This window comes from Lynx canadensis, chromosome A1, assembly GCF_007474595.2.
Source record: "Lynx canadensis isolate LIC74 chromosome A1, mLynCan4.pri.v2, whole genome shotgun sequence".
In the NCBI taxonomy this organism is placed as follows: Eukaryota; Metazoa; Chordata; class Mammalia; order Carnivora; family Felidae; genus Lynx; species Lynx canadensis.
The window spans coordinates 200,665,144-200,690,258 of NC_044303.2; the positions used below are offsets into that span (position 1 = coordinate 200,665,144).

The following is a 25,115-nucleotide window of genomic DNA, read 5'->3' on the forward strand; positions in this document are numbered from 1 at the left end:
AAGAAGTCTCTTGACTCTACCAGGTCCACTTGCATTTCCAGGTACAGATCCTCTTGGAATTCCATTATGTGATAAAGACTGTAGGGGTTCTGGGATTGTGTTTCCTCTAATTTCTGGTGGTAGGTATCACTCACAAATTCAAAGGGGACTTTTTGATGGGTTTTGGCCACATACCATTCAATCACATATTTTTTAAAGAATCTGTGCCCTTTTTCTTTCTTTCTTTCTTCTTTCTTTCTTTCTTTCTTTCTTTCTCTCTCTCTCTCTCTCTCTCTCTCTCTCTCTCTTTCTTTCTTTCTTTCTTTCTTTCTTTCTTTCTTTCTTTCTTTCTTTCTTTTGTTAATGCTATGTAAAAGGTTCAGGAGCAAGCATTAGGTATTTAAGCTCTTTACTGAAATACAGAGATAGTCCAGAGCATTCCATGGAAAAATATGCTACTCTCAAAATATTTACTGACCCAAAGCCACAACCTCCTAAGGGGATCGAGGGAATGTTGATTCATTTGCTTTCAGTGGGGAGTTACTGATTTATTTGGCTTTGAAAATAAGTTAAAAATAGTGCATAATTTTAAGAAAGTCAGTCTGCCTTCTCATTGAGGCATGAGAATAATTAAATTTGTGAAATCAAACTTATTTACTAGTTATTTCCTGGCATAAATTTGTTAACAAATACATCAGTGATTGCTTTTTTATAGGACTAGGTTAAATGGGGATATCAATCAAGAATTCCAATACATCATTTTAATCTCACGTATGAATTATCCCCTAATTTAAATGACAGAGGTGCACTTTAACTTTATTTTAAATCTGATTTATTTATTTTAAATAAATATTTATTTATTTATTCATTCATTCATTTATTTATTTATTTATTTATTTTCAGTCCACAGTATTTTATGGTGCCTTCTTATTTATCTGTGCAAGACCATTGCAAGAGCACAGCAGTGAATACCTGCATGCTTCCAGTACCTTCTCCTGCTGCTGTTCTGCTTATAGCTGAGAATAGAGAGAAGGGAGTTTTGTGACAATCCTCCTGCTGAATCATCATCATGGTAATAGCCCCTTGAGCATCCCTGAACTTCTTGCTGTCAACTCCTCCCCGAACTGTTCATAAGTGCTGACATAACCACTCTCCCACTGTGCAGGTTAGGCATTTTAGCATTTCTCCCACGTGCTGGGAAAGGAAGACATGGAAACTTTCTGAGTTCATTGGGCAAGTTGGTGACCTGTTCTCTTCACTAGGTGGCACTGTCGTTGGCAAGGAGGAATTTCATAATTGCTGCTCTTTACCATCTAAAGATAAATGTTGATAGGAAATGGACACTTCCCAAGTAACAAGGAAATGAAATCCTTTCTGATCCCAGTTATGAAGAAAATCAGTCAAAACACTGTGTTTGATTAGCCCTGAAAGTGTATCAGTAAAGATGTGGTAGACATTTTAATCTGAGGACATTTTTTAAAAAATTCACTTTATGTATTTAGTTTTATTTATTTATTTATTTATTTATTTAGAGAAAGAGAGACAGAACGAGCATGTGCATGTGAGTGGGGGATGGGTAGAGGGAGAGAGAATCTTAAGCAGGCTCCACACCTAGTGCAGAACCCAATGCAGGTTCAATCTCATGAATGTGAGATCATGACCTGAATTGAAATCAAGAGTCAGAGGCTTAACTGACTGACCCACACAGATACCCCCCAGATAATTTTGCTTTTAAATATACAGACTTCTTAAAGTGTCTGGGCATTCCAACATGTAACCTTTAATTCATGGTATGGTTAGTTTAGAAGCAACACAAAAATGTCATTTAAGGTAAATTGGGCCCTTCTTCCCCCAGTAGCTGATGTAGGTAGACTTCATTTATAGAAGTCCTACCAGGTTATACTTACTTGCTTACTTAAGATGAGTTTAAAAATGAGACTGTATTGTACTTAACTATTAATGTAACTAAGTAATTTTTCATTTAAATGGTCTTTACAGATTGTTTATATCACATCTTAAAACTTATTACAATTATTAAAAATTAAAAGTGCACAATGACTTGGAAAACTTTGTATATTTCCTTCCTTAAGGCCAGCGAAGCTTATGGTCTGGCCTACTAGTAAATGCCACTGGGAGCTGCTGTGAGACCAAAGCCACTTAAAACTGACTTGTGCACAGAATGCAGGACAGCCAAGTTCTTCAGAAGCAGCTGTGACTTCAGACAGATAAGTAATTCAAGAGTTCTGTTTCTAAAGGCACAGGGGAAAAGCAGCCAGGGCAGAAGGGAAGAGAAATGAAGTCTGCATGGGCTGTAGCTGTTCATCAAATCTAACCCAAATCTCCTACTTACTAGTCGTGATCCAGTCATGAAATCGGCTGGGTGAGTCACCACCAGCATTTTTTTAATTAAAAGAGAAGAGAAAATGAAAACAAGAACCTATCAGAGTGCTTTGCATATAATAAGGGTTATTCTGTTAAAGGTTTTATTTTTATATGTATACATGTATATGCACTGGGTCATGCAGAAGTGGAAAAATTTTCCCTTCTTCTCTTCTAGATTCCGTGGCTGGTTTAATAATTAAATTGAGCTAAAAAATTAGTCAATTTAATTTTTAGAGGAAAATTTAATTTCATATGGGAACCCCCAAACTATGAGACTGAAGGGCAAGTGGGGGTGGTGGAGACTTATATGATGCCATCCTGACCTACGGAATGGGGTAGGGGCCTGGGGCTTCGAAGGGAGGAGCACAGTTCACAGTATATAAGAAGAACAGATGTTTGGTAAGTAGAAGTTTGCCCTGCTATGCAGATAGGTCTTTAAAAAGTTCTCAAGGGGTGCCTGGGTGGCGCAGTCAGTTAAGTGTCCGACTTCAGCCAGGTCACGATCTCGCGGTCCGTGAGTTCGAGCCCCGCGTCAGGCTCTGGGCTGATGGCTCAGAGCCTGGAGCCTGTTTCCGATTCTGTGTCTCCCTCTCTCTCTGCCCCTCCCCTGTTCATGCTCTGTCTCTCTCTGTCCCAAAAATAAATAAATGTTGAAAAAAAATTAAAAAAAAAAAGTTCTCTCTGGTTATACCTTTTATTCTGGACCAGGCCACCTATGTGAATTTTTTTAGGTTGTTAAGGGAGAGGTAAAAGTTCTTCCTGAATGGGCTGGAACTTGATTGCCTTCAGCTCAAAATAATCTACATGCCAAAGCAACATATTTTGGGATGGCCTATTTTGCTCCCCTTTAGTCACAAGGAAAAGTGTATTTATTATCATGGGTCACTGTCATATAAAGCTTGAAAGTCATTAAAACATTTTCCTTCCTTTCTATACATTTGAATATTCTGTCTGTTGGTCACTTTTCTGCATTTTCCTGGTCACTTGATGCTCAAAATGGTCCACCTTGTTTCAGTTATCTCTCTTTCTCATTTTATTTCTCTGTTTCCCAGTATCAGGTCATGTTTCCCATTATCAGGTCACATCAGGGTGACCGAGAAAGTGCTCATGAATTTCTATGTTTAAGATACAAAACAATAGTTCTTCAGTGTGTCCTCACAAGGAGAGAGTCCATTGGATTCAGATAAGGGCATAAAAACAGAACTCTCTGGAGGTTTCTCATCCTAGGTTGAGGGAAAGACGCATGTTCTCTTAGTCTCCAGTTAACAGAGAATATGAAGGAGGAGGCTTTTTTCAGTTTGCCTGGCATAACAATTCCAAAAACTTTTTTTTTCTTTTTTTTTGGTCAGGCAAGGGCCAGTTCCAAAAGAATTTGATACTTGACCTCTTCCACCTAAGGCAGGGGAAGGAATGCCATGATTTTTTTTCTTCAGTAGCCAATCGCCATTGCAATATCCAAGAAAAGAAATCCACAAAAAAGTAATATGACTTAGACAAATATAGTGAACCAATGTTTTACTGCCATGGGAGTTAAGGCAGAGTTCCATAAAGACCTTTAAAATGGGCAAGTAGCAAAACGGGAGAAAATAAATGAACAATGAAGTTATTGCAAATAAGGACAGTTCTATAGAAGCCCAAAATAAAAAAACAAATTAAAAAAGAAAACTTGAGCTAGCTCCTCCATTTTCTAAACCCATGTCACAGAAAAGGACTAAAACACGTGGGCACATTTTTGTTCTTGTGAGTCTACACTGATCATTGCCTTCTTTCAGCCCTCACATTAGCCCTGCCATGTCCTTACAAAGAGAGATGCCAACAGACACAGGGCTATGTGAGACAGCCATCTTGGTGACAGATTTACAGAAAAGGGCATTGTTCCATGCTGGTTATTGTACACAGTAAAAAATGCATTAGCCGTGTAGAAGAAATAAACACCAAAAGGCCATTACATTAAATTGAATTGTAGAGAAAATATGCGGGAGTATGAGAAATAGTCATACCTTCCAGGGCGAATATTCTTTCTCCGAGAGCTTCAACAATAGTGACTAGAGCTAATTCATCAGAGACATTGAAGAAATGCTTTTCAGTGGGTTCGCTTGCAATTGATTTTATTTCTTCCACAAACTTTTCAGTGCTTAAATTTCCTCTGTTATAGCTCCCAAGAATCTAAGACATGACAAAAATGGCAAGGTTATATTTTAAATTCTGTATATTAATTAAGGATCTCAAGCGTTTTGTCAACAAACAAGAGAGTGTATAGTACTTTAATATAATGAAATTTTATGTACTTCCACATTCTTGGAAGAATAATTTTCAAATGTGAGATTTCCTAAAATTAACTGTTACATACTGTAATTGGTAGAGAAAACTACAAAGGACAATCTTGTATGTTTCTTCTCTTGCATTACTGTGTGCCTGTTTATGAACAGCCATATCTTTAAAGTCTGACAGTTCAACAGTAATGTTATAGTTTCTGAATGTCTCTGGTATTATTCCAGCCTATGCCACCACCATTTGCTGGTAAAAGCAGTTAGCAAGTGAGTTACTTCATCTTGAGTAGGCAGTTCTTCCTGATACTCTTACCAAGAGCCAGTCCCACACATATATTTTGAAAACAGATATTGAACTAAATAGAAATCTTACTTGGCAATTTCTGTTTAAAACCAAATTCTCAAGACACGGACATCTTGTTTATATATATACGTGTATATATATATATACACGTATATATATATATACACATATACACACACACACACACACACACACACACACAGAAGAGAGAGAGGCAAGAATTATCTGTTATAGTTAACTGTAATTATTTAAATGTCTTAGCAGGTTTTCTCAAACATCTATTTTATTTTTTAGAGTAAGTTTTATTGAGATATAATTCATATACAGTAAAACTCACCCTTTTTAGATACACAATTCTGAGTTTTGACAAGTCCACACAGTTGGGTTACTACCACTTCAAAATTTAGAACTTTTCTATCAGTGTTCCTCTTGCCCCCTGTGGTTAATCCCTTCCTCCGCCTGACCCTTGCAACCAATGATATATTTTCTGTCCTTAAGGCTTTGCTTTTTCCAGAATGTCATATTTAAGAAGTCATATATATAGCATGTAGCCTTTTGTGTCTGACTTCTTTCACTTTGCATAATGCTTTTGAGTCATTCATGTTGCCCCATGAATCAGAAGTTCAGTTTTTTTTTAATTGCACCCAAACTGGAAACAACTCAAATGTCCATAAACAATAAAGTATAGAACAAATCATGGTATATTAAAACAATGTATTATAGAACATGAACCACTGATACACAAATATCATGGGTAATCATTATGTTGAGTGAAAAGCTAAACACAAAAGAGTACATACTGTATGATTTCATTTACATAAATAGAACAGGCAACTTAAGTGATGGTGATATAAGTCACAACATGGTTACTATAGAAGTGGGTATTAAACATGATAGGAAGTATAGGGAACTCTCTAAGGGTGATGGAAATGTTATATATCTTGATCGAGGTGTCAGTTACATGGGTGTATGTGACAATCTAAAGTCATCAAATTGTTCACTTTGTACATAATTTTCACATTGAAATCTTGTATTTCACTGTATGTAATTACTACTTTTAAAAAAACCGAATGAACTATAATGACATGAAATAATATGGATTAATTAATTAATTTAATTAATTAATTTTGAGAGTCAGAGTGCAAGCAGGGGAGGGTCAGACAGAGAGGAAGACACAGAATCTGAAGCAGGCTTCAAGCTCTGAGCTGTCAGCCCAGAGTCCAACGTAGGGCCTGAATCCATGAACTGTGAGACCATGATCTGAGCTGAAGTCAGATTATTAACTGAATGAGCCACCCAGGAGCCCCTTTTTTAAAATTTTTTTTTTCAACGTTTATTTATTTTTTTGGGACAGCGAGAGACAGAGCATGAACGGGGGAGGGGCAGAGAGAGAGGGAGACACAGAATCAGAAACAGGCTCCAGGCTCTGAGCCATCAGCCCAGAGCCGGACGCGGGGCTCGAACTCACGGACCGCGAGATCGTGACCTGGCTGAAGTCGGACGCTTAACCGACTGCGCCACCCAGGCGCCCCCAGGAGCCCCTTTTTTATTTTAGAGAGAACGAGAGAATGGAGAGGAGCAGAGGGAGAGAAAGAGAGAGAAAGAGAGAGAGAAAGAGAGTGAGAGAGCGAGAATGTCAAGCAGGTCCATGCCCCAACTCAGGACTCCATCCCACGGCCCTGGGATCATGATTTGAGCCAAAATCAAGAGTCAGACACTCAACCGACTGAGCCACTCAGGCACCTCAATCTGGATGAATCTTAACAACATTAAATTTTAAAAGTTTCAAAATACTATATGCAGCATGACACCTTTTTATAGAGTTAAAAAAAGGAACACTTCTACATATGTATAGATACCAAAAGATTAGAAAAGGAGAGAAATAGATGAGCATAGATTTGGGCCTATGGTTACCAGGTGGAGGGCACCCAGGTGGTGAATGTGGTCAGGCCCATAGATGTTTATAGTGCATACTTACAATAAGTATGCAGGTACAATAATAAACACAAAAACCTATAAAGTGGCCCATGCTTCCACAAATGATGAGGTTTCCTGAACAAAGGATCATGATTAATTCAATTCTATGCTAGTGGAATCTAAAAAATGAAGATAAGATTCTGAGCTCTGTACTATTGCTTGATTTTTAGAATATCCTGCTCCTTGGGGACCAGAAGTAATGATGAAGATACCAGAATTTTCTAACTTCACATTAGATTTTTAAATCATAGACATAGATTTGTCTGGTATCATTAAACTGAGCCCATGGTGCCTTCAAAGTTCTGTTGGAAAACAGATATGCAATAGTCCCCAAGCACAGTTCAGCGTTGCGTACTGGGCAGATCATAGACACGTGGGTGGGCAGGCACAGGTGGAGACGTCAGTCTCGGTCTCCACTGGGTCTTCTGGCCACAGACCCCTGTCCCTCTCCTCTGAACACCCGGCTGCCCAAAATCTCCTTTGGCTGCCTGTTCTAGGCATCTGCGTGTATTTTTTTTTTAAATGTGAGATTCAAAATGGTAGATTTAAAAACTGATATTTTGGGGGCACCTGGGTGGCTCAGTCGGTTAAGCGTCGACTTTGGCTCAGGTCATGATCTCACAGTCTGTGAGTTCGAGCCCTGCATGGGGCTCTGTGCTGACAGCTCAGAGCCTGGAGCCTGCTTCTGATTCTGTGTCTCCTTCTCTCTGCCCCTCCTCCACTCATGCGCGCGCGCGCGCGCGCGCGCGCTCTCTCTCTGTCAAAAATAAATAAACTTTAAAAAAAACTGATATTTTTATTAAGGGTACAGCTTTTCACTTGTAGTTAGAAAAGAGCTAAAATTACTGTTTTTAAGTGTTGCTATTTATGATCTACAGCATACTTGTTTATTAGCATCATAAAACGAATGAGGGTTTAGATTAGTAAATGAATCATTAAAATGTTAACGGTAGGAATGCAGTTGTGTGACAGCTAGTCAGACAGGCCATGCAGCAGTTCTAGAATTTTCCCTCCTAGTGAGAGGCACTGGGAGATTCATTCTTGACCCCTTCCTCCTGCTTGAGTCACACCCCCGCCCCTTTCCCACAGCATCCCCAGGAAGGGTTCTGAGGAGTTCGCATTTGTACATGCAGGTCTTCATCCACTTCCTTGTTCCTTCCTTAGGCTCTGTGTTCATCTGTAAAATGTGTGGGTGAGGCATAAAGCCCTCATGTCTGTGAAGAACTTTGTGCTGCTTTGAAGACGTGTGCAATTTAGGAATACTAGAGCTGGCTCTAAGGAAATCAGCAGACTAGTTGGGTAGCTTTGATTTTTGAACTTAACTCTTTACTACTTGTCAAGATTTCGGTAGGAAGGGCACTAAGAGGAGTTTGCAAAATTGTACCCAAACACAAAAATTCAGTACCTGTCTACTTGGCTGAAAAGCAAATGCAAACAACAGAAATAGTTTAAATCTGTGCTTTTCCCCACTTTAGCTACTTGATGGGGGAAGAGAATAGTGGAATGAATGTTGAGAACTGTCCAGATAGGGAGAGAAAACCCAAGGCCCACTTACTCTTATTACATTGAAGAAATTCTAAGATGCCTTTCTTAAAGTTGAGTATTTCCCCACAGCTAGATGGGCATGCCCCAGAGAAAGCATGGCAAAGGCAGAGAGTGTCCAGCCTCCAGAGTGTCCATCATAACCGTGTGTCAGTTTCAGGGTCACTGGAGTTTGGCTCAACACCTCACTCTACACCTGCTATTCTTCTCTGGACACACTGTTGGGTTTCTTCTTTGTCAGCAGTTTTGCTACACACGTATTTCTTTTAGATTCATACAAATCCTACATCACATGAAGAACCCTGAGTCCCCAATGTTTTACCTAATTTATCCTATAAGTCATATGACATCCTTGGCAGAAAAGTCACCATCTTTCCTCCTTAATTCCTGTTGAACATATTGTAGATTCACTTTTGCATTGATGTGTTCACTTCCATTTCACTTATAAAGTGATACAGTTGAAAATACATATAAAAATTATAAAGACGTTTGGACCATGCATGGTTCGAGGTTTGACCTTGCATGGTTGAGGTTCATAGTTGGAATGTAAATGTCAGACATTTAGTGCTCTATGTGACAGAGACAACTGGATAAAGTTCAGTGAGGAAAATGCCCAACTGACATACTTAAAGAATAAAAATAAAACAGATTCAACATGAGAATATATATTTAGAAGAAAGTGTAAAACAAAAAAATTCCCAGGAATTATTGTGACTTGCATCCAGTTTGAACTATTTGTATTACAGAATAAAAATAAAAATAGAAGTGTGTTTTGATCCTTCACCCAAGGATCTGGTAGCTTGTAGAAACATTATTTTCTATGAATGAGAAGAAATACAAAATAACACTTATAAATTACTTCTGTTTCACTTTATACAAATATGTCAAGCCCAGGCATTTGGTATTCTGCTAATATTTACCTGAAGTAGACATCCAGAATTGAACCTCCCTTGAGGCAGATGTGTCAAATGTAAAGTGTACAATTCATTTACATGTACTGTAGTGCCTTTTGTGTGCAAATGAATGGAATGCTAAGATACTTTCTAACTTCTCTGATTTTCATTTGAATGCTATAGATAATACACATTTCACAGCCATTATAATCCCAGCCATTATCATCCAGGATTAGAATATGAATGTAAAGCGGGTTCTTGTTACCAGTGTCTAATATCCACAAGTGACAGAATACAAACCTTGGAACAGAATACTCACACCAGCTCAGGACCCTCACCAAATCTAAGAGTTTAATGGGACATGTTTGCTGTTTTATCATAGAGTGCTTAAATTTTCTTTTTAAAAAAATTTTTAATGTTTATTTATTTTTGAGAGAGAGACAGAGAGAGTGCATGTAGGGGAGGGGCAGAGAGAGAGGGAGACACAGAATTCGAAGCAGGGCCCAGGCTCTGAGCTGTCAGCACAGAGCCTGATGCGGGGCTCGAACTCATGAACTGGGAGATCACGGCCTGAGCTGAAGTTGGCTGCTTAACTGACTGAGTCACCCAGGCGCCCCTAGAGTGCTTAAATTTTCAATGGTCAATTATTTTGGGGTCATTGTCTCCCATAAAACATGTCTGTGGTGTTCAAGATCAAATGGAGGGTAAAAAAAATGGAGTAGGAGAAACAGTCCAGGTGACAACAGTGGCAGACCCTCAACTATATTTGACCATGTGAAGCATGAATGCAGCTGTAGAAATGCCCAAGAATGCACAAGAAGAGGAAGTAAAATAACTGTCTTATTTCCTAGTTCAGCACAAACTAAAAAATACAAGGTTCACTGGGGACAAGAAATATGAATTGGGAAAATAACAATTCTTGAAGTGAAATTTTCTCATACATTATTTATAACATTTTGAAGAGCAATTTGATAATAATTCATTGATTAAAAACAGGAAAGGAACTCATGATTTTATTATTCTCCTGGAAGATTAATGCAATTATGGGTAATATCTTATTCTCACTTACTGTAAATAAAAGAGATTTTGTGAAAACCAATTTAGGCTAAGCAGTTAGAGTTCTGAGATGTTTGTTTCCTGCCTTAATTAAAAAAAAAAAAAACAATTTATATTAAGAAGACTCCTTAAAGGGCACATGCTATCGAATCAAGAGTGAACGATTAGAAAGGAAGGCTGGACACAGTCATTAGTCAAGGTTCAGAAGCTGAGAATAGGGTTGACAGTGCATGGGGGAGTCTCTGAAGGCTTCTGTGCAAGAGGGCAACACAGTTTATCTATAAAATTCCTTCTAGTTCTAAAGCACTATAATTTTATTACTTCATGGTTGTAAACTGCTTGAGTTAAAGATCCTTAAGAAAAATAATATTTATTGGTTGCCTAGCCTGCCATTGTGCTAGATGGTTTCACAGTCATTATCTCATTGGTTCTTTATCTGAAAGAGAGAGAGAAACAATATTACCCTACTTTATAGATAAAGAAGCTGAAGCTCAGAGTATTAAGTGACTTATTCACTCTCACAAAGGCAGAATTTGAACAAAGGTCTTTCTGGCTCCAAAATATACTGTCCTCTACCCCCCCCCCCCCACCTTTCTTAGACTTACTTCTGGAAAATGTCCATGGGTCTTTTGTTGCTTAAAGTTATCACATTATGGGACATGCTTAGCATTTCTGTGCTGGGTCCTTTTGCTCTGGTACAAAAAGCAGGAGGTGGAGAGAACCATGGTGCTCTTTGGAAGTTAGAGGAAGTGAGTGAAAACAGGTTAGGATAGTCCTGTAGCACCTTCCAGAGACCCGAGGCAGAAGAAAGAAAGATTGGGGCATGGGGAAGAACAGCCCAGGGCAGTGTGGTACATGTGGTCAGTCAAGGGGGATGTGGAGACCTGGCCATGTGACCTACAGTCATGCGGACTGCTATCCCTTGGTTTTCTCATTCATAAAATGGGGAAAATAAAGGTTGCCCTCCTCTCTCTGGGGTGCCATGAAGGGCAAAGAAAGGTATCTAGGACACAGAAAAAAAAACCACTGTAGATTATAGAGTGCTATATGAGTGACAATTTAAATTATTTTCCATGTTTGAAATGTAGAAGTTTTATTTCTCTTTTTCTGAATGTCCCTCTCCATGGGGTCGCACCATGAAAATTGAGTTATCTTAGTTCATGGAACTATTAGAAGTTGATTTAGAAAAAAATCACTAATAAGAGCTATAAAGCACTCTGACACTCTCTCTCTCTCTCTCTCTCTCTCTCTCTCTCTCTCTCTCCCTCTCCCCTTCTTTTTTTTTATATTTGAAAGACACTTGTTATTAATAATGGATTGCTGTTGTATTAATCCAGATTTGCTCACAAAGAGCTAAAGTACTTTATATGTAATATCTTCTACATCATCAAGAGCAGGCTAGGCTTTTCCTTGGAACTAAAGGAAATTTCTTCTTCTGTAATCCTTTTTCTCTTCTTGCCCAGCTTAAATGCAATTATAGGAAAACATTTTATAGCTGCTGGCTGCTTCACTTTGGCTGCACAGTGAGGGGTTATGAAATGGGATGAAATGGCTCTGCACAGAGTGCATAAGTAATAAGTCAGTCTCCTGATCCCTCCTCATTCCACCAGTAATGCCAAGAAAGTGGCTTGTGCAGAGGAATAACTGTAACTACAAAACCACATAAGAAAGTCTTGCTGGGACGCCTGGGTGGCTCAGTTGGTTAAGTGGCCAACTTTGGCTCAGGTCATGATCTCATGGTCTGTGAGTTCAAGCCCTGCATTGGGCTCTGTGCTGACAGCTCAGGGCCTGGAGCCTGCTTTGGATTCTGTGTCTCCCACTTTCTCTGCCCCTCCCCTGCTCATGCTCTGTCTCTCTCTCTCAAAAATAAGTAAATGTGAAAAAAAAAAAAAAGAAAGTCTTGCCATCACAGGGACTCTTCTTCTAAGTCCTGGTGTAGACTGTCCAGAGTAGACAAAAAATTAGGTGACCTTTTGCTTCTTTCCTGTAACTCATAGAGTTGTAGGTGTGGAATACCATTGTTCACTTTTAGCAATTATTAGGAGCTTTGTCCTGATTTTCCACCTTCCCAAATCGTGGGAAGATTATTAATTAGCAGGCACTGTATTTCTTACCTAGCACATCTTCAGTTCCCTCCTTTCCTACCTCCCTTCCTTTTTCCTTCCACCCTTCCATCTCCTCCTTCCCTTCCTCTTTCCTGCCCTTCCTCCGTTCCTCTCTCCATCCGCCCCGCCCCCCCACAGTTCCTCTTCCTACCTTCTTCTCCTTTTCTTCTCTTCTTTTTCCTTCCCTATTTCTGTCTCTTTCTTTCTCTTGCCCTCTCTTCCTGGGGACACAAAGGGAGCAAAAACCCTATCTTGCCTCCACAGAGTTTACTTTCAAGTGGAGAACTTTTCCTTTCTCAACCTTGTCTGTGTCACTTTCATAACATAACCACGATGGGTATATATATATATATATATATATATATATCCATATATGTATATACATATGTGTGTGCATATACATATACACACACACACACACCACACACACACCACACACACACACACACACACACACATACACCCACCCTCTTGTCTTCACAACAGAATATGAAAGCCATTTCTAGCCCTGTACTTACAGCTATGGAAAATCGCTGAATGTTTTCATCCTCACAGTCTTGGATGACCTTATTCAGTCGATGGTTATCATGGGACTCCCCATCAGTCACAATTACCATAACTTTTTTAACTCCCCTTCGGGCACCCCGGGCTTCAGTGAAAGCCTCCTTCCTGAAGAAATCAAAGAGAAAAGAGAAGCAAATAAAACACCACCCCAAGGTTAGGCAAAGTGATAAACAAAAGAAAAACAGTGACAACTGTAGCTAGACTAGTGCTGTCCTTCCAAGATCAACACTGACACCCATTGTTCAAGCTGGGAGGCATGATGATCATTATTTGCAATAGTTTTAGATTTATTCCAGATGATGGAGAGGTCACCATTTTGCTGATCATCACATATCCCATATACAAAGGGCAGCAGTATTTCATTCTTTGGAAACTTGTCAGGGAAGGTGTCACTGGAGCACACATCAGATCTAGAGAAGGTCAGATCTCAAATACTCTCTCAGCCACTCCTTTCTCTATAAACACTCCTCTTTTCTTCTGCTTTTGGCAGAAACTTTTGCTCTGTCCTCACTTCCCCCACATCTACTCTGACATTTATAGAACAGTATGGAAATCCTCTGAGCTGAGGAGGGGAGCTGGGGGAAAACAGGAGTATGGGGGAAAATCAGACATGGTCATAAAAGACTGCAGACAGTTATGGTCTGACTCAGTGATAAAGCAGGGCTATGGAGGACAAAAGGGGCTGGAGTAGCTATGAAAAATTTGGTCTGAACTAGGTTTTAGGACACAGGCTGCTGGGGATGGGGTGGGAGAAGGTGGCACGGAGAGAAAGGGAAATGCTATGCCCTAACTGCAAAGAAAGGAGTTTATATTTAATTCAAAAATCATTTATGGAAAGAGCTGAAAGAGAAGGGAACTTAAATTCTTGTTTGTTTTGTGCTTCTCCACAGGCGCGTGCACACACACACACACACACACACACACACATACAGAGAGGCACACTTTCCCTGTATTATTTTCTTTTACTCAACTCACTTCCCTCTCTTGAGTCAAGTAAGTTTATTTGGAATGAAACAATGAAAGGGTTTCATATAATATTTTTTTTGATTTTGGTATAAAATGCAGCAATTGTTGTACTGAATGCTCCTTTTAAATATTTTAGCTTGGTCGTGAGGGCAAATACCTGCAGTTTGGAATATGCCAAAAAACATTTCTCTTAAACCAACCTTCCAAATGGTTTGCACAATACACATTAGTTGTACCTTAGGTACACAGTAAATGCACAATAGTAGGTATCTTGTGAGCAGGAGAGAAAATCCCAGTGATGTGGGCAAAGGGATTTTTATCTGTGATTATTTCTCTTTAAAAAGACTGAAGGCAAATATGAGAAGATATTAACAACTGTTGATTTGTTTGGTGAGTACATAGGATTTTGTTGTTTGCTTTCTTTTACATTTTTGATTTTTCTTAAAAATTTCAAAATAAAGGAGAAGCTATTAAAAAAAAAACAACTGATCACTAAGGAACTGCATATTTCTGCCCTCTACACTAAACAGGTAGATGTCCAACTTCTTTATATGTACAAAGGTGAAAACAGATGTTAAAGACTAGTCTTTAAATGAAGTTCAGACATGGATATCACATATGATTCAACCCTTTTTGTGGTCTTAATTCTCTAGAGGATCACCAAAACTTCCTACTTCTTACAAAGATACAGGTCATTACTGAATGAACCTCAGCTGATGGAGATAATTAAAAGACATTTCTTTGATTTGTATTTCCCTGATAAGGAGAGACGCTGAAAACCAATTTGTCAATAAATTTCATATATATATAAAAAAAAAGACATTTCTTAAAGAAAATCTGCTAGATCTAAACAAGGGTTGGTTTTATATAATGTAAAACTAGCCACTGGCAGAACTCTTGAGTAGACTCTTTCTGTTTCAAATATCTTCAGCAAATTGCCCTTGACCCCCAAATACTACCATCCAATGAAAATAGAAGTAAAGGATTCTAAAAAATTAAAAATATTGTTTGCAATTGGCCCTGCTAGAAAGGAATAAACAGCAATTAAAAATATGCTTCAATGTGAAAAAAGAATGTACAAGGATACTGAGTAATACCGCTATGGAGTTTTATTTATATACAAAACTCATTAAACTGTGTGCCCTACAGCTAGACCCTTTGTGAAACATGTAGGCAAAAACCATATAGGGTTATGGTATTTAGAGTGGTATTTACGCAGGAGCAAAGCAGCCAGAATATTTCTTCAGTTAGTTTTCAAAGATGAATATTCATTCTTAAGTGGTTGCCTTTAGAAAATACACAGCTCCCTACAGACTCAGAGCTTTCAAAGAACACTTTGATTTACTTTGAATGTGCAGTCACATTTAGTCAATTATTTAAGAAGGTGCATTCAGCACACCTCAACATGTGCACTCTCTGTGCATGCAAATTGGTGATCTGAAAGGCAGGTAAATGTAAAATTACCCCATCTGTTTGTGGTTATTTTCTCTTGAGTCCCATATAACTAGAACCACATGCTTCTCTAACACTTAGGGGCCTAATGCTGCACATAAAATCTCAGTTCTTCAGAATATCCATATTAACTATTTTAACCCCCTTAAAAATACTGATCTTAGCAGACAAGTGAAGTGAGAGAATGGGTAATTAGTTCTTTAAAATCAGATGAGGGTCCAGAAGTTGAAGACACATAACAGAAGGATCCTTAGTATTAGTCACATTACTTATTAGATCTCCTGTGATTTTGGTATTGTTTAGTTTTTGATCAGAACCTTACTAGCTTTAAAGGCAACTCATGAATAAAACAGCAAAAGATGGGAGTTGCATGCAATTGGGAACGATATAGAAAATAAAATGTTCTACATTGTGATCAAAGGACAGTTCTGTAGCTTCTCATAGAATGAAGTTCAACCACAGAGTGGATTATGTGCTCTCCGTGGAGGTGCAGGAGGAAGGAAGAGATATGAATTAGAGGAAATTTGGAGAACAGAAGAAAGAAAGAGTGCACAAATGATGAAGTTCTTTCCACTTCTTTCAGTCTTTGCACTGAAAATGATTTCAAAGACAGCGCTATTGAATTTGGCTTCTTAAAAACTCTTACTTGAGAGCTTCAATAACCCTAAATTAGGTACTGTAAAATTATGGACATACTAGGATATAAATACATATTGAGTAGAAGTGGATGAATATTAATCCTCTTTTTTAAAAAATGGGGTTCCTAGAATCTGTAAACAAAGAACAAAGGGAAAATATATTCACTAATATTTTGTCTTAGCACCCAAGAACATGATGCATTAGACTACAGTAGTTTTTATGACTGATTTTCCATGACTTAAACCTTTGGAATAACAGGAAAGACAAGAAGGGCAGGGAGACTATGTCATAGAAAAACTTGATCCTATAACTATTAGCTAACTGGTGGAATCCAGTTTTTTAAAAAGATGACTTTAAATATTGCCAAGATAAATGCTCAATCAACACTCGAAAGGGCTTGATTGTGAACAGTTGGTCATGTGTAGTTTTTTTACCTTGGTCTATTTTTTAATCCACATACCTGGCTGTGTCTATCCCAAGGGCTGTCATAGTCTGGCGGCCACCTCTCTGGATTATTTTATTTGCTGCAACAAGTACCTCTTCCGTTGATGAGTACTTATTGAGGTTGAACTCATGGGTTACATTTTCTCCATACTGTACAATTCCAACCTGAAATACCAAGCCATTGTGAGTTAACCATCTAGCAATATGCCATTTCAATTTTCTTTAAACATGTAGATCAGATGTCATACATTTTTGTCTTTTAGATAGTTCAAAAATTCATCAGTATACAAATCCTTCCGACAGAAATAACCACTGCCACTTGTGGATATTCGTAGCCCAAGGAACAAGAATGAAAGTACTGTTGTTAAACTTCTTAAACAATTGGTTTATCTCTGCAATAGTTTCTACTGAATGACTCTGGCAAGCCTTGAGGGGTAGAAGATACAATGCACTGACATGCTCTCTGCCTTCATGGAGCTTCTAAATGAGAGAGAGAGAGAGAGAGAGAGAGAGAGAGAGAGAGAGAGGAAATCAGAGAGAGAGAGAGAATCAGAGAGAGAGGGAGATTCAACACACAATCATTCCAATGCATGTTCAATTGCAAACTATGGAGAGAGGGCTGAAATGGAAAAGCTGTTTAGCAAGTAAACCTAGGGCCCTACTTCAAAATGGGGGGTTAGGGAAGGCCTCTTAGAAGTGATATTCAAATCGATACTGAAAGGTGCAAGGAGGGTGGAGACCTGTCCTGGATGGAGACAGAGTGAGAGGATGGATCCACACACGGGCAATTGGTATGTGAAGAAGCTGAGATGAGAAAAAAGTAGGGATGTCCCGAGAACAGAAAGAAAGTCAGTAAGCCTGGACTAGACTGTGAGGGGAAGTGAAACCAGATGAGGCTGGATGAGTAGTAAGTGGGGCATGTATCTGGGGAGGGCACACATGTGCTTCAGGTTTTATCTAGGTCAGGCATAGCTTCCATTTCTCTCACACCAGCCCTTCTCCCCACCACCCCTTTTCTTGTTCAGTCTTCCCTTCTTTCTACCTTCCTCCTTTCGTTCCCTCCTTTGCACAGATAGGATAACGTGGGCAGCTAACTGCAGAGCCATCATGGAGCAAAATGATACATAGGGTAAAGTGACACCAGATTGGATTTCCCTTGCTCTGTATTCCTCCCCTCTCCCTTACAGATGCCCATTTTTCTTATCCTTTTTCTATACCTTCTTTTAAATATTGATGTGAACCAATAGATCAATCTACATCAAGAATTGTGAGTGAAGATAACTTTTTGTTTAATTTCCCACCCCAAAATGAGAAATTCAGAAATTCTATACCCAAATGAATGTCTTTTTAATGTAGAAATTCTGGGCACTTCATTTCTTGGGTCCTGGGGAAGGAATTTGAGACAAGGCTGCCTTCTTGCTAAGGCAATTGCCTAGTTTGCTCAGTGGTAAAGTTGCCTCTAGTGCTTTTTTCATACCCATCCTATTTCCAATTCTGATCTTACTTCCAAGTGGCATGAAGGTTCAGCATCTACCTTCCAGCCTCCCTTGAGGATGTTACAGTTGTCAGAAATCTTTAATTACATGTCTGACTCATAGATACATTTCCACAGCTGGGTCTTCTTTGAAACCAGAAGCATACTCTGGCATTTGCAGAAACCAACAAGACTACCTTCTAATTTAAAATAATCTTTATCATCTTTGAGCCACCTTCTAGAGTACACTAGACGTCTTGAAGCAATTACACCATTATGCTTAAATAAGAATAGTATCCTATATTTGTAATGCCTTTTGAAAAGCTTTCCCCTAATTTATTCAGATTATAATAACATTAATTGGCATCACATTTTATAAATGAGAAATTTAAGTTTAAAATATTCCTCACAGTGAAAGGGCAGAAAAGAGTCTAGTCTAAGATGTGAATCTTTTATCCCAGGGCTTTTTCCATCAGTCTACTTCCTCTCTACAGAAATACACCTCCCTGAACTCCCTGCATTCTGTGTCGCCTCATCCTACTAGTTTCTGCTAAATGCTGCTGCCATTGATGAATTGTTACTTGATGAATTCAATGAGCTATCTAGCTAATTGAGATCTACTGGAGAATATAATACAAGTAAAGCAAACAAACAAGCATCATATTTTAAAAATAGAAACAGAACACATTAATCATTCCTTAGAGTTGTTTAGTTGGGTATAGGATAAATAAGAAAAAGACAGCATACGTAAGTGTAAGATAAGGTATATAATAAGCTGACTGAACATGCAATTCCTCAATCTATGTCCAGGATAGCCCTGCTCTTCTATGAATATATCTTTCACTGAATATCTGTCACCATCCGTCCCAAAGCCGTGTGCTCTTATAATTGGAATAAAGATGACCAAAACTCCTTTTGGAAATATAAGCAGGCTACAACCAACTAATTATGCTAAATAAATAAATAAATAAATAAATAAATAAATAAATAAATGGATGAGGATACACTCAAAATCCAATTCAGGTTATTTCCTTGAATCATAATTAAGTGTTATGGATAGTTATCTATTACTCTCAACACAGATTTAAAATTATTCTCCCAATGACCCTCATAGATTTTAATTAGTAATCTAGGGAGACACTGTATAATTATTAAGGGAAACCATGAAGGTTCAACATTGTCTTTGTGTATAGAAATGTTCAGTATAAATAAAAGTAAAATGATTTTGCAACTTAGATAAACACTATGCTTATTTTTTGGTACCAAGGTGAATAAATGCTGCTGTGGAAGTTAATTGCTCATCTATTCAGGACATCTTACAGAGTTTCTTTGTTTTTATTTCCCTTTGTTTTTGTTTGATCAGGCAGGAGGCTAAAGAACTTTCAAAACTGTCATTCCTGTCATTATTCTTGGACATTTTACTACTTGAGTGAATCTACTGAACACTGTAGTCTCTCATTTGGATAAAATCTTGAACAATCTAGTCTTATTTCTTTGACTTCCTCATCTTTAGTAATCTTTTCCTCTACATCACCTATGTCATCCACTCTCAAGGTCTTATCCTTGACCTTGTCAACTAGAAAAACTGCAGCACCTCAATCTCAATTTCAAGTGTTTTACCATTAACTTGAGCTCATTTATGTCTGTCACCAATTCCTTCACCATATCAAGACTTGCAATTAATTCAGAGATCCTACTTTTTTTTTTGTCCCTAGCTTAGATTCCATGGTCCATCACCACAATCATTTACTTGCAAACTTTAACTCCTTTAACCTTTTTTCCCCTCCATTAACTCACATGGCTAACCTCCAACTCTGGTTAAGTCCAAATATCTCCTTTACTTTCTGTGCTTCTGTGACTTCAAATGTTTCTACACAAAAATCACACAAATTGTAGACTGGTCTCACTTTAAAGTTATGGCCATGAATCTCAAATGTGGTTGCACATAACACTGCTCGACAGTCCTACTCCTTTGTACTAATGAGCGTATTTTGCTCCCATTTATTGAGTGCAATCAAATTCTGGTCATAAACTATTAACTCTTCAGGAAAAAGACAGTATCACATTGATACATGGGGAGGAGTTCACACGAGAAGAGGAAGAATTTATGCCAATTAAACAAGGCTGCTTTGTGCCATAATATTTGACATTTCAAAATACTTTACATATTTTATAAAACCTACTATGGACTATTGGATTATCTGGACACCAGGAACAGCAGAAAAATTTTAGCCTCTTGGTAAGTCAGAAATCAGTGCTTTATACCTTCTCTCTCTCTCTCTCTCTCTCACTGTCTGTCTTTCTCTACCTACTTAACATATATCTCACTTCTATAAGTTTATTCTTTAGATAACTTGTAACTGTCAGTTGCCTCACCCTTTCTTTATACTTTGCTTCTAACACTCCACATGAGTCTCTTCAGATGACCGTCTGCCCTTGGATTACTAGATCTGCTTTGTTCCAAAGGTTCAAAGAGCGAGGAGTGCCTGGAAATTTTTTCCTTTATCGCCTTTTGCCAAGCTCCACAGGCAATGCCTGAGTACAGACAGTGAAAGACCAGCCCCTTGACTCAGATTAGCTGAAGGCCTTGATTTCACCTGAAATCACACCCTTGGTTCTTCTCAGTTGTTACTCTGTTTTGCTCCCCCAAATCTCTTACTATTTTCTTTTAAAAGCACTCCCTTAGTAAATCACTGTCACTTGGCTCATTTTCTCAGGGTTTGCTTCTGGGAAACCAGACTTAAGGCAGCTATTATCTGTGTCTCTGCATTTCTTCCTTGGCTCAGGCCAGACCTCACTTCACTCAACCTGGACCGTGGCAATAGTTGGTCTTTCCGCTGTTGGTCTTCCTCCTATTTTCATTCTCCTCAGCTCCATCTCCTCAGCTCTTACATAAATAAATGTAAGGCTAACTGCCTTGAAATTCTGCTTACATAACATCCTTATTCACAAATCTCCACTAACTCTCCATTGCCTACATCAACGACTTTAAAATACACTCTACATGGAATTTTTATTCTACTTAAAATAGAAAACAGATAAAACTTGAAGCTGCTCCTTGGAAATACAAGACCTGTAAGGTAAACTTCAGTTTTCTTCCCCTGACTTGCAGTCACTCAACAGCCTTTCTAGTTCTCCCACGTCTTCAGGACTCCCCAGTATGAACCCTGTCCCTACCAAGTGCCTTTCCTCATCCCTCCAACAAAGCTAAGTTCTATCCATTCTGGAAGATCCAGTACAAAGAGTCACTTTCTCTGCAAAACTTTTCCCACCTAGTCACCAGTCTAGCTTACTGATCTTCCCCTTCTCTAACCCCTGAAGCAAACTTGTCTGTTTTGCTCCTTGGAGTACTGTATTCTTCTGAACTTCTTTGTATGCATGCTTTATCTCCCAACTGCATTATATATAGGAGCAAGCAGGGCTAAGGAGCATGGACTATGTCATAGCTTTTGGTACTCTCTTATCCCATGCTGCTGTTTTGCTTTGCTTATGATTGACCCTCATACATTCTTACTAGATGACTGTAACATTTCACATTAAGACTGAGATAGCAGGGAAATAATGATAAGCAGAAAAAGAAAGACATAAAGATGTGTGGGAAATGAGAAGACTGGGGGCAGTGGAATCTCAAATCTCAGGGAAATGACGCTCAGTGTAGGTCCCTGGCTGATAGTGGGCTGCATATTTCCTTACGAATCAGACAGAATAAGGCCTGCTGTGTCTTTTCCAGAAAAGGGTGGCATTCGTTGATTTTCATCACAGGAAAATGGTCAAATCACAAAGCAAACACATGTAACACTTTGCTGAGTATTAACGGGACCCAGTTAATAAACCAGTTTTAGTCCCAGCTTAGGGTATAAGTTAAGGCAGGTAAAACAGATTTATACTTGATACTATATGCAACAGAATCAAATAAGGATGATAATGAAATAACAAGATAAAAAGTTAGCCAAGTGAGGCATACAGATTTTGAGGAGGCAGGAGGACAGAAGTACAAGTACATTTATTGTCTCACCATGAAAGGGCTCATGGAGGGAGGAAGATGCAGTCCCCTTAGTAGGTACCCATGTAAAGAACAGACGGTGGGTTTACAAATGTAGAACAGAGAAAGCAAAGCAGTCTTGAGTGGAGAATATGTCAAAAATTATAAGGAACTGAAATCATTCTAGGAACTGAGAAAAAGAAAAATGGCCAATAATCATCATATTTGACTTGAGGCAGTCAGTTGTGTTGGAATGATACAAAAACCAGAGCATAGAAGTTAAGTAGAGACTGCTGAGGAGTAATGGAGATGGAAAGACTCTAGGCATGTTTGCTGAATGGAAATAAATAAGCAGGGATGGCAGCTAAAAGAAGCAACCAGCTAGATGTGGGCTTTCTTGAAGAGAAAATGGAAAAAGAGCAGCTTAGGGCATTAGTAAAACAGCATGGGAAGATAGGAACAAAATATTCTTATAAAGAGTAGAACAAGGAGAGCCTGGGTGGCTCAGTCATTTAAGCATCTGACTTGGGCTTAGGTCATGATCTCGTGGCTCCTGAGTTCGAGCCCCATGTCTGAGCCCCGCGTCGGGCACTGTGCTGACAGCTCAGAGCCTGGAGCCTGCTTCAGATTCTGTGTCTCCCTCTTTCTCCCCCTCCCCCACTTACGCGCGCACGCGTTCTCTCTCTCTCAAAAATAAACATTTAAAAAAAGAGAGTAGAACAAGTACAACAGTCACTTTTCAGAGACAACTGGAAAGGAAGCCTTTACTTCCTAGGGAGACACAGTTTGAACTTCCTGATTAAGTAGAACAAAAGATATAGGTATGTAATTAAATCTAAGACCAAAGAGAACTAAGATTCAGGCTATCACATAAATCAGGCACACAACTGATAGAGGATTCTGTTATATGAACCAGAGGTTTGTAACATTTATTCAAAACCACTTAAGCATGAGATTTACAATCCTTCTTCAGCTAAGCCATGAGCCATGAGATGGCTGACCCCTTTTCTAGGGAGTACTAGCACCCTCTGTATGTTACTCGCTATGATTTTTAAAGAATTCCATGGTCAAGTAATCTTGAAAAACAATGGGTAACACAAAGTTAACATGTATCTTTACAGCACGGGGTCCCTTCTCTCTCTCTCTCTTGGTCTCTCCCTTTATCTCTTTGTCTGCCTCTCTTTCTCCTTCTGCTATTTATATTAAGTAAAAAAAAAAAAAAATGCCACAAATTTCAAATGCAAAAGGCCAAGGCTTTCTCTTCTGTTCCCAGTTGCTCTACTCTGATTCATAAGCAAATTTTTTTGAAAATGCTCTGAGTCTTTAATATGAAAATATGCATTGTGAATCATGAATTGAAAGACCTGATATATTTTATTCCTATTTAAGGGAATATTTTGGGGGAAGAACATATTTAACACCTCAAGCAACATAATTTAGAAAACATTGCTTTACAACATTGAGCTACCTCCTCGTAAAGATCAAATAATTGTTCTGCCTCATTCACCTTTGTTATATTCATGATACACTATCATTATAGTACTCATCCAAATATAAGATTTTACCTCATTTCTAAGTTGGAAGTATTTTGGGCTCAGGGACAAAGTTACAGTTTTTTTTAATTGCCCATGACACCTAGCTTAATACTTAATCAAGAAGTCACTTCATATATATCTGCTGAATTACAATGAATTTATTACGTGGATGGTTTTCATTTCTTTTAGGGGGTAGAGAAGAAAGAGGAAGAAAGTGAATGTGAGAAATATAAATGAAATCACTGAAAGGAGGGCCTTCTGATTTTTTTTCATGAAATTCAAGTAACAACAGAATGACAAAGAAGTTTAAGAAAGAGAAGTATGTAAAATAGCTATTAAGTATATCGAGTCAAAGAGTTATGAAGAAGTGGAATTATTTCCTCATTTAGAATTATATTCTAATACCTTGTATTGTTAAGTTAAAGTTATAACAGCAGTTGCTAAATTTTAATTTCTTTTTTAAAAATTTTTTAAATGTTTTATTTATTTTTGACAGAGAGACAGAACAAGAGCAGGGGAGGGGCAGAGAGAGAGGGAGACACAGGATCCGAAGCAGGCTCCAGGCTCTGAGCTGTCAGCACAGAGCCCGACACGGGGCTCGAACTCACAGACAGCGAGATCATGACCTAAACCGAAATCGGATGCTCAACCAACTGAGCCACCCAGGCGCCCCTTTAAATTTTAATTTCTAAAACACAAACTAAGTTTCTGGGCTTTCCATTCAACAATTAACATTATCAACCCAGTGTCTTCTTTAGGGGAATAATGATAGGGTAAAACAATGAAGTGTTCTGTGGGAGATCCCCCATTGCTGAACATGAAAAGAGCTCAGTCTTTGTGTCCGGCAAATTTATATTTCCTTTAACCAAACTATGGTGCAAAGCCTGCCCCCTACCACATGCTTCTAATGTGATTAAGTTGGAGTAAGAATGCAGTAATAATACAGACTGTAATCCCAGTGAACTGTCAGCATGGGCCATTCTGAGGCTATGTTAGTGGAACCAGGCTTCACCGTTTGTCACTGTGAAGGGAGGCATAAGTGAGACTGGATCATAAGGAAATGAAATGAGTCCTCAGAAACATAAAGTTGATAGATGATAGATATAGGTCCTAGGAAAATGGTGTCTTAAGCTGCCTTCTTGGATGATGCTGTAATGAAATTGATCCAAGTTCAAAAATGCAAGGATAAGGGAGTACAAGTAAAGTTCTGAGAAGACTGTGGGAGCAATCAGGATGAGAGGTGAATGGGGCTGGGGCGGAAACACCTGCAAAGAAAAGTCTGGAACCTAATGTAAAGGGTATCTGGGGGAGGTCCCCCACAAAGAACCACTTCTAGCTCAATGACTTCATGAAGTAGACTGAGAGAAAGAGGTCATTACAACAATGATTTTTAACACAAGGAGAAATGAAAAGTCCCAGCAATGAGATTTTTCCAACCCAAATGATCTACCTCCTATATGCTCAGCAACACATAAAACTCTAAACTGTATCCCATAAATAAAAGGATTAAGGCACAATGCTGTCAAAGTGGAATTCACAGTCTGCCAGGAG

The 25,115-nt window shown here is 38.6% G+C and overlaps 1 protein-coding gene across 1 annotated transcript in view; it reads right to left on the bottom strand.

Moving 5' to 3' along the window:
- ITGA1 (integrin subunit alpha 1) overlaps window positions 1-25,115 on the bottom strand; it is a 172,645-nt gene that overhangs the window by 58,335 nt on the left and 89,195 nt on the right. Inside the window, exons 7-9 of the mRNA XM_030330081.1 lie at window positions 16,590-16,738; window positions 13,027-13,177; window positions 4,362-4,527 (exon numbers count right to left, since the gene is read on the bottom strand). Coding sequence (XP_030185941.1) covers window positions 4,362-4,527; window positions 13,027-13,177; window positions 16,590-16,738 — 466 coding nt within the window. The remainder of the gene's footprint in view (window positions 1-4,361; window positions 4,528-13,026; window positions 13,178-16,589; window positions 16,739-25,115) is intronic.